Source organism: Rutidosis leptorrhynchoides, chromosome 11, assembly GCF_046630445.1.
Source record: "Rutidosis leptorrhynchoides isolate AG116_Rl617_1_P2 chromosome 11, CSIRO_AGI_Rlap_v1, whole genome shotgun sequence".
In the NCBI taxonomy this organism is placed as follows: domain Eukaryota; kingdom Viridiplantae; phylum Streptophyta; class Magnoliopsida; order Asterales; family Asteraceae; genus Rutidosis; species Rutidosis leptorrhynchoides.
The window spans coordinates 212,758,150-212,767,830 of NC_092343.1; the positions used below are offsets into that span (position 1 = coordinate 212,758,150).

Consider the following 9,681-nt stretch of genomic DNA (forward strand, 5'->3'; position numbering starts at 1 on the left):
GTAGCGAACCGTCTGAATGAGGGTTTGTTAAACCCGTATGGCCACACAACATAATTACACGCTTACACTTACACCCTGCAAGTGGAACTAATGATAATTGGATTGAGGACTTTTGTTCAAACTCGTATGCATCTTTGTATTCGTATTTGTTCACAATGTAAAAGCATGAAAAGTAAATAAGTATGAAATGTATGTGTTTCTCAGCCCACGATGTAAAGAATAAAAGTGATTGAAAAAGTGGGACTATGATCTCACCTTGAGTGCAAGAGTTAATAAAGTACTTCGACAAGTAAACGCGTGCAAAGACAAAGCTAGTCTTGACCTAAACATATAGGTTATATCAATAACGGTAAACACAAAACGGTCAAAGATGTTCAATTAGTCCTATGGCTCAATACGACTCGATTAATATAGCATGTGAAGCAAATTGTCAAGTTTCATGCAAGATACAAGTATAAAAGCATGTTAGGAAGATTGCATAATTAATTGGTTAAGTTTGACAAAAAGTCAAACTTGGTCGGGTCAAAGTCAACGAAAAAGTCAACATGTTCGGGTCGGGTCCCGGACTATTTTTCTATGCTAATTATTCATATACAAGTATATTAGAACAAGTTTCATGTGAATCGGAGGTCGGTAGCTAGTCAAACATTTCACGTGAAATGGGACAAAGTGGTCAGAATCTGACCAGGCCAATCCGCGCGCCGCGCGGGGATGGGGCGCGCCGCGCCACCATCTGGGCAGAGAATTCTGGTCAGTTTTTCAAAGTATGCACGAACCAAAACCTTTTCCAACCCAACTCTTGACCCGCAAACACTTATAATGCCTATCATATATCGTTGGAAAGGTATTTTGACGAGGAATACAACTAAGCACTTATGGTCCAACAATAACATCATTTACAATAGCCGAAATCTCGTCAATTGATCAAGAAAGGTTTATTTTCAAAGTTTCAAGTTCGTAAAACGTATTTTATGATTCGGGAATCCAATTTACACATACGATATGCCGTTTCGAAGGTAATTAAGCATACATTGCATCTAAACACTTACTAACAACATTAACAAGCATTCAACGCATCAAAAGTTCATTTCAAAGTCTAACAAACCCTAACCAAAATTCACAAAAATCAATAATCGGGTTTTTGAAGTTTTCTTAATCAACCTACGCATCAAAACGAAGCTAGTGATACTAGTAACACAATTAAAACATGAACTTTAACAATCAAACAACATTTAATCTTCTAAAATGCAAGATTAAGCAAACCCATTTCAAATGTTCAAACTAGTTACTCAAAACAACAAATCGAGCAAGTAAATCATATATTCATGCTAGACACGAGCCATAGACACTAACTAACACCATTTCAAATCAAAAACACGAATTTAGAGAAATCTAGAGTTTTAGAAATGTTACCCAAATGAGATGAAGTTGGTATCAAATTGTAGAGGATGAAGAGAGGATTCCAAATATGTAATTTGTTTTGTTGTAAGCCTCCTAGATCGAATTTAGATGATGAATGATTGAATTGGGTGTTTGTGTGTGTGTTCTTGCTAGAGAGAAAGAGAGAGAGATGGAGGTGATTGAATGGTGGTGATTGGGGTGGACTAGTTGACCTAGTCAACTAGTTTGCCCCGTGTCAATTTTAGTCCCTCGAGTTTAGAAGCGGGTGCGGAAAATACCTAAACGGAATATTTTAAAACGCGTATTAAAATCCGATAACGAGAATATTTAGAATGTTAGCTAACGGAGGTTACGAATCTAGATACGAGGAATATTATCTAAAAAGAAAAAGACGGCGTTAAATAAAAAAATAATTTAACGGAAAAATGCGGGATGTTACAAGTGAGGCTAGCTGAACCCCAAGACGCTCGTATGCGTTCTTATTTTCAGGCTGTAGGAATACCTCTTCCGAACCCGGTACAACAAGAACAAGTTGAACCTGCCGTGGTCCAGCCCCAGAGGTTGTAGAGGAACCTGTAGTTCAACCACCCGGGCTAGCTAATCCTCCACTTAGGGTGAACCTCAAACGATCTAGGGTAGAACACCAAGCTCAACCCGTGAGGATCAGGGAACCTAGTCCAACTAGGATTGAACCAACCTTTCCACAACACCCGAAGTAAGCAGTGACACTTCAGCAATAGCATCCGAATCATCTCCTGAACATTTTCCTAAGAGAACTCGATATATGCCTGATGAGATGATTCAGACTCCACCAACCCAACGAGTAACTAGATCTAGGACTTCGACACCCATCGTCCGCCAAACAGTTACTCCAACCAGTGGTGATACGGACCAAGACCTAGAGCCAATTAGGTCACCCTCACCCATCTCCATATCACATTCAAGAATAACAGTAAGCCCTACGCTAAATGAAGCACAAGCTTCGGTAGGCAAGAGATCTAAACGCACGGATGGTAAAACGACCATTAAGCCCATCCAATCTAAACAGGACTTAATAAGAAATCCTTCAAAGCAAGATGCTTCGGCATCTAAGGAAGTAAAGTCTTCCTCTGCAGTAAAGTCTGCGTTGACTCAATCGATTGAGGAAACTCAATCATTGAAGTCCAGAACGGCCGAAGGGGAGCCAAAAAATCTTGAAAAGGCACCCTGCGTATCGGCTAGAAATCCTCCTGTACTTCAACGTACAACAGGGTCTCGAGGTCCGGCTTATCTTGATGAGGAAGATCTACCGCGTCCCATGGAAACGAGTCAACATGACAATCCTTCGGGATATTTATCAGACTTCCAGCAGACTGTTCCCTTGGTTCATGAAAGTGATCCATTGGTTCAAACTACTTCTCTTCCAGATTCTGAATCTCAAGGTCTGGAGGAAGAGTCTTTAACTGAAAGAGATGTGCCACCTCATGGTATATCAATGATTTCAGGAGTCGAGGATAGCAATATCTCTGCGAGAACTAAACAAACGGGTAGTTCTACTACTCTGTCAGAGTCCCATGAGACCAAAGTCATGGAGGCAGATGCTTCGAAAGAAACTTCGCTGGTGACAACTCCGGTTGTTACCTAACCTCCATCAGAAGGGGATATCACGAATCCGACTAGTAGTATGTACAGCCCTACATATAAGAATAATATCGTACAATCATCCTTACCTGCCCTCATGGCAACTCAAACACTTCCACTGACATCGCCTTCAACAGTTGCTGCTGCTGGTGTTCTTATTGTTACTTTTCCACCATCACCTTCTCGTTTACAACTTTTCTATGATGCTTTGGAGCAAGAATATTTCAGTCGTATGTTTTCTAGAGTCAATCTAGATGGTCTTTGACGCACTTCGCTTCAAGCATTGTTTCGTGCTCATGTTCGATATCCACTTAATTCCTGCTCTTCTCCGTTGAGTCCTCACCGTGACGATGAACATGACGATTCTGATCCTCAGAATAGCCATGAGGGGGAGATAGGAGTAGATGGAGAATATCTAACGGTAAACATTTCAACTAAGGGTGGTGGTGTAAGGTCTTCATCAGCTTCACAAGCTCAACAAGTTCAGATGGAATCAGAAATGGTTTCTACACATGATGAAATTGATGATAAGGAGCCTGAGCAAGTTGTAAATCCAATTGTTCATAACGAGGCTGATAGTGGACTGGTAGATGAGGATTTGAACTTGAGTGATTTCTATCTTGAAGAGACGGATGACGATGGATTTGTCATTCTAAGCAAGTTATCATCAGTATCTTCAATTCCGGAAGATGTAGAGATTGTAGATGAAGAGAATCCTGAACTAGTAATAGAAAGTGATAATGAAATGGATTCTTCTGATGACGATGAAGACAATCTTTATGTTAATCCAAATGAAGATGAGATCTTTGATCATATTGAAGATGATGATGCAACAAATCCTACTGGTCATTCAACAAATTCTACACCCTCATCGAGTTCAAATCCAACAAATGCTAATGAAAGTTCAACTTCTGGTACACCTACATCAAGTGAAACAGTGAATTCCAGATTCAAATACAATCATGGAATATTCTTTAAGAATTAGGAGCAAAGATTATTGTTGGGAGTAGAACATGATTTTATAACATTACGAAACACATTCATCGAGAAAAATGCTTACAAGATCTTCCGCATCAATGAATTACCAATGAGTAAAAGGTTTACTTATATAGGTTCACGATTGCTTCCAGCAAGTGAAAGGAATTGGTATGAGTTTATGTGGAGAAAACATATCAACAAATATGAAGATGATTTGAACTGATGAGACGTGAAGATTTTCAAATAGGTCTCGAAGCTAAAAGGAAAAAGATTTGAATTACGTGTCCGAATCAATTTACAGAAGGACTGAAGGATATGAGGATGTTTCAAATGCAATTCGAACCCGAAGGGTTTGTTTTTGTAAATTCTCAAAAAGAAAAGGTTTTCATTTGTACTGAAGAGCTGAACAAATATTCAGATAGAACACTTAAGGCTGCACTGAAGTATCTTAAGATTCATCAAAGCAAGTTCCATGACATTGACATGATAATGGGTCTTGGAGAATTCATAAAGCATATAAGAGATCGTCTAAAACTCTGAGTTCGTACAAGACAGTTTGAGATACTTCTTGGACAGAGAAAGAGAAGATATTTCAAGGAAATGGATGAATATCCATTATATGAGGGAGATCCAAGAAAAGCGTGGGTTGTCTGGAAACCTTCTAAACAAGTTTCAGAAAATCAAGTAGAAGTTTCGAAACCAGATGGCACACGATGGAAACTAACGTTTGGACCTCTCAAGATTTCAAAATAGGATTATAGTGTAAAGTTCACATTTAACACTAAGGGGGAGATTGTTAGGACCCCGAAGTTGTATAGTGTTAATGTGAAAATTAGCTTAAATGAAGGTTCCTTAGAAGAGGGCTATATAAGGAACCTAAGTAGTCCTAATTAGATAGTCATTGCATTGTAACCGAGTTCTAGAAGCTGTGGAATGTAATTGTACTGATTCTCTCTAATACCGAGTCTCATGCTTACATACCGAATCTCTCTTCTTTTTCTTCAGCAGCAACATCCTCTTTTTCAGCCATCCATGGCTGTTTAGGACCCTTTCCTTGACGAATAATCATTGGGGGTACATGAGTCATGTCCACTACAGTAGATGGGTTAGCCATTCTTATACCAGCATCGACCACAAAGTTAAGACCCTCTGGTCTATATGTATCAGCTATTAGAACTGGGTCGATTATCCATTGACTTTGCTCTCGAGTCCTCACACTTGTAGAAATTAAAGGTGCACCCATCTTTTCCAATACTGCTTGACAAACAACATCATCTGGTATGCGGACACCTAAATTTTTCCTTGATGCGTATTTTGATGTAGTAGTTCCATATTTTATGCATTGTTTTGGTAGAGCTTTGCTTGCAGTTAAAATAAAAGTGTAAGGTCCAGGCAGGCAATGTTTAACAGCTCGAAAATAGTCCGAATAGCCATAACTGTTTCCACGAAGGAACCCAGTAGTAAATGTATCTATGTCATGAAGGGAACGACATAAAATACTGAAGGGCTTCGAAGGTTCCACTTCCTTTAGTCTTCGAAGACGTTTAATAGCATCATGGTTAGTCATATCGCAAACCATAGCATACACTCCATTTTTAAGAAGTTCCACAACCGAATCGAGTTTCCACGTGTCTGCTCCTTCTAGATCAACCTCAATGTAGAATAACCCATCCTCCTTAGGAAGACGAGGTGCAGCGTATTTGAGGCGTTTAGGGATTTTTTTAACAACGGCTGATACTTTGAATAAACGTGGTATAATTTTAGGTTTTGATGGTGATGGTGATTGTTTTACGAACACATTTGGGGAAGTAAAAGGAATAAGAGGCCGCCGGAGAGAAACCGATGATGAAGCTGCGGTGGCGCAACTGTACGGTTTCATTTGCAAAGCCATAGCATTAGCGAGTGGTTTTCTTTGTACGGACGGAAGAATAAAGCGTTTATAAGAAGCTAACTTCTACATTTTAATGATTCAGAATCTGGAAGAGAAGTGGTTTGAACCAATGGATCACTTCTTGAAACAGTCTACTGCTGTTTCTTTGTATAGTGTTAATTCTTGGATCAGTTTCTTGCTGATGCTACTTTTGTTCATGGTTACACTGTTGTTTCACCAACTGGGTCACCTTCTCGAAGTTCAAATAGATATGGATTACAGTATCTCTCTAACAATGAGGTGGAGGAGCTCTATCTTGCTGAGTTTGCTAAACGAACTGATCTTGATGAAGTTCGCGAAACTATGATGATTTATCTTGAGCAAGCAAGGATAGTGTATCCTTTATCTCCATGCAACTCACCTGGACCAATTCACATGCCTGATCATGATGATTTTGATCCCGACAATCTTCATGAGGGGGAGAATAGACAAGGTGGTTATCGGTCCAGTGTTTTTCAAAGATCAACTTATGAAGCTGGTACATCTAGTCAACAGAAGGATAAAGATTTTGTTGATATATCTAATTCCAGTGATGAAATTGAAGAAATTCAGTGTGAATTTTTCTAGATGAATCGGAAAGTCAGAGAGAGGGTGACTCAGGAATGTTAATGATTATGGATTCAGCTGATCTATCAGAGAAAAAGTTAACTCAAGAGGACAATCAAAACTTTGACAACATTGAAGATATTTTGAAGGGGTCATCGAGTGTCGCCAATGAATTCAATGATCATCAATTTGTTAATTTGACATCTCCAACTGACGAATTTGGAATACACTTCGAAAAGGAGATTTTCTCTAATGGCAAAAAAGATACCACGACTCCTCCCGATTTAAATGTTCCATTTCAAATTGCAGAGATTGTTCTTGAACTTGATGCAAATTACCAACTGAGTGAGGATGAAGAGAAAAATATTCTTCGTTCACCATTCATTGAACAACAAGCATATAGAATTTATGGTGATTCTGATCTCATCCTTTCTGCATCAATGAGTGTTCTGGGTGCATGGAAATATCATAAGAAACCAGAATTTCTCAAAGCTTATCTGAGTGTTCGTGACAAATTCAAATTGAAGAATGAAGAGAAACTTCAAATTCAGTGGAGTTCGGAGATTAAAAGCATAAATAAGATTTTGATGATTAATAAGGATGGAGTGAAGATGCCATTGTTTCAAGTTACAAGAATGGATGATGAGGATTATCAATTCTCAGAAGCAGATTTTGATAAACTGAAGATGGATGACATTATTTTCATTTACAACTATCTGATTAACTTGAATGAATCTGCAACAATTTATCATGCTACTGCAATGAAGGCAGTCTACAGGTTTATTCTTGATTCGATAAGATGGATGTCAGTTCATGATTTTCAGTTGGGATTGGAATCTGGACACAAAAAGCTCGGAATCAAACCACCAAATCAAGTGATTGAAGAGCTAAGATACATGTCCTTACTTGAAGTGAGCGACTGTCCATATGGGTTTGTATTTGTCAATTCTCACTATACAAAGATCTTCATCAGAGTCTCAGATTTCAGAAGATACTCAGACGAAATGTTGATGTATGCTTTCAAGTACATGAGATGGAGATTGATCAGTAACTGCTATTCAACTGAAGATATTGAGATTGTCAAATACATTCTTACAAGATTAAAAAGTCGTCTCAAAACAAGAGTGAACATACGAAGATATGAGAATCTCAAGGGACTCAAATCTAAAGTTCACTTCAGAGGAACAAAGTTCCTTTAGATGTTTCAAAATAGGATTATATTGTAAAGTTCACATTTAACACTAAGGGGGAGATTGTTAGGACCCCAAAGTTGTATAGTGTTAATGTGAAAATAAGCTTAAATGAAGGTTCCTTAGAAGAGGGCTATATAAGGAACCTAAGTAGTCTTAATTAGATAGCCATTGCATTGTAACCGAATTCTAGAAGCTGTGGAATGTAATTATACCGATTCTCTCTAATACCGCGTCTCATGCTTACATACCGAATCTCTCTTCATCTTATCATTTCTCTCAATCTCAACATGATCTGACCTATCAGTATGCAACAGCGGAAGCTCTTAATAATCACCTGAGAATAAACATGCTTAAAACGTCAACAAAAATATTGGTGAGTTATAGGTTTAACCTATATATTATCAAATCATAATTATAGACCACAAGATTTCATATTTCAATACACATCCCATACATAGAGATAAAAATCATTCATATGGTGAACACCTGGTAACCAACATTAACAAGATGCATATAAGAATATCCCCTATCATTCCGGGAAATCCTTCGGACATGATAAAAACGAATTCGAAGTACTAAAGCTTCCGGTACTTTGGATGGGGTTCGTTAGGCCCAATAGATCTATCTTTAGGATTCGCGTCAATTAGTAGATCGGTTTACTAATTCTTAGGCTACCAAGCAAAAGGGGCATATTCAGCTTCGATCATTCATCCATATAATGTAGTTTCATTTACTTGTGTCTATTTCGTAAAACATTTATAAAACTGCATGTATTCTCATCCCAAAATATTAGATTTTGAAAGTGGGACTATAACTCACTTTTACAGATTTTTACTTCGTCGGGAAGTAAGACTTGGCCACTTGTCGATTCACGAACCTATAACAAATATGTACATATATATCAAAGTATGTTCAAAATATATTTACAATATTTTTAATACATTTTGATGTTTTAAGTTTATTAAGTCAGCTGTCCTCGTTAGTAACCTACAACTAGTTGTCCAAAGTTAGTTGTACAGAAATAAATTGATATATATTATCTCGAATCAATTCACGACCCAGTGTATACACGTCTCAGGCTAGATCACAACTCAAAGTATATATATTTTTAGAATCAACCTCAACCCTGTATAGCTAACTCCAACATTACTGCATATAGAGTGTCTATGGTTGTTCCAAATAATATATATACATGGATCGATATGATATGTCAAAACATTTTCATACGTGTCTATGGTATCCCAAGATTACATAATATATTAGAATACATGTATAATACAATATAAGTTAGCTAGGATATGATTTGTATAGAATTGTTACAATATTTTCCGTAGCTACAACAATCAAAAAATATCCAATCTTGTTTTACCCATAACTTCTTCGTTTTAAAACCGTTTTGAGTGAATTAAATTGCTATGGTTTCATATTGAACTCTATTTTATGAATCTAAACAGAAAAAGTATAGGTTTATGGTCAGAAATATAAGTTAAAAGTCGTTTTTGTAAGAGGTAGTCATTTCAGTCGAAAGAATGACGTCTTGATGACCATTTTGAAAAACATACTTCTACTTTGAGTTTAACCATGATTTTTGGATATAGTTTTATATTCATAAGAAAACTCATTTTCCCAGAAGAACAACTTTTTAAATCAAAGTTTATCATATCTTTTAATTAACTAACCCAAAACAGCCCGCAGTGTTACTACGACGGCGTATGTCCGGTTTTACGGTGTTCATCGTGTTTCCAGGTTTTAAATCATTAAGTTAGCATATCATATAGATATAGGACATGTGTTTAGTTGATTTTAAAAGTACAGTTAGAAGGATTAACTTTTGTTTGCGAACAAGTTTAGAATTAACTAAACTATATTCAAGTGAATCGAATGATGTTATGAACATCATTACTACCTCAAGTTTTGTGAATAAAGCTATGGAAATGACAAAAATAGATCTAGATTCAAAGGATCCTTAGATAGCTTGAAAGTTTTTGAAGCAGAATCATGACACGAAAACAA

The 9,681-nt window shown here is 37.2% G+C and overlaps 1 protein-coding gene across 1 annotated transcript; it reads right to left on the minus strand.

Annotated features, from left to right (window-relative positions):
• Positions 1–4,972: 4,972 nt before the first annotated feature.
• On the minus strand, positions 4,973–5,906 carry LOC139875389 (uncharacterized). Its single transcript, XM_071862726.1, has one exon. It carries the CDS (start codon positions 5,888–5,890, stop codon positions 4,973–4,975), a length of 918 nt encoding a protein of 305 aa, XP_071718827.1. The 5' UTR covers positions 5,891–5,906.
• Positions 5,907–9,681: the final 3,775 nt, after the last annotated feature.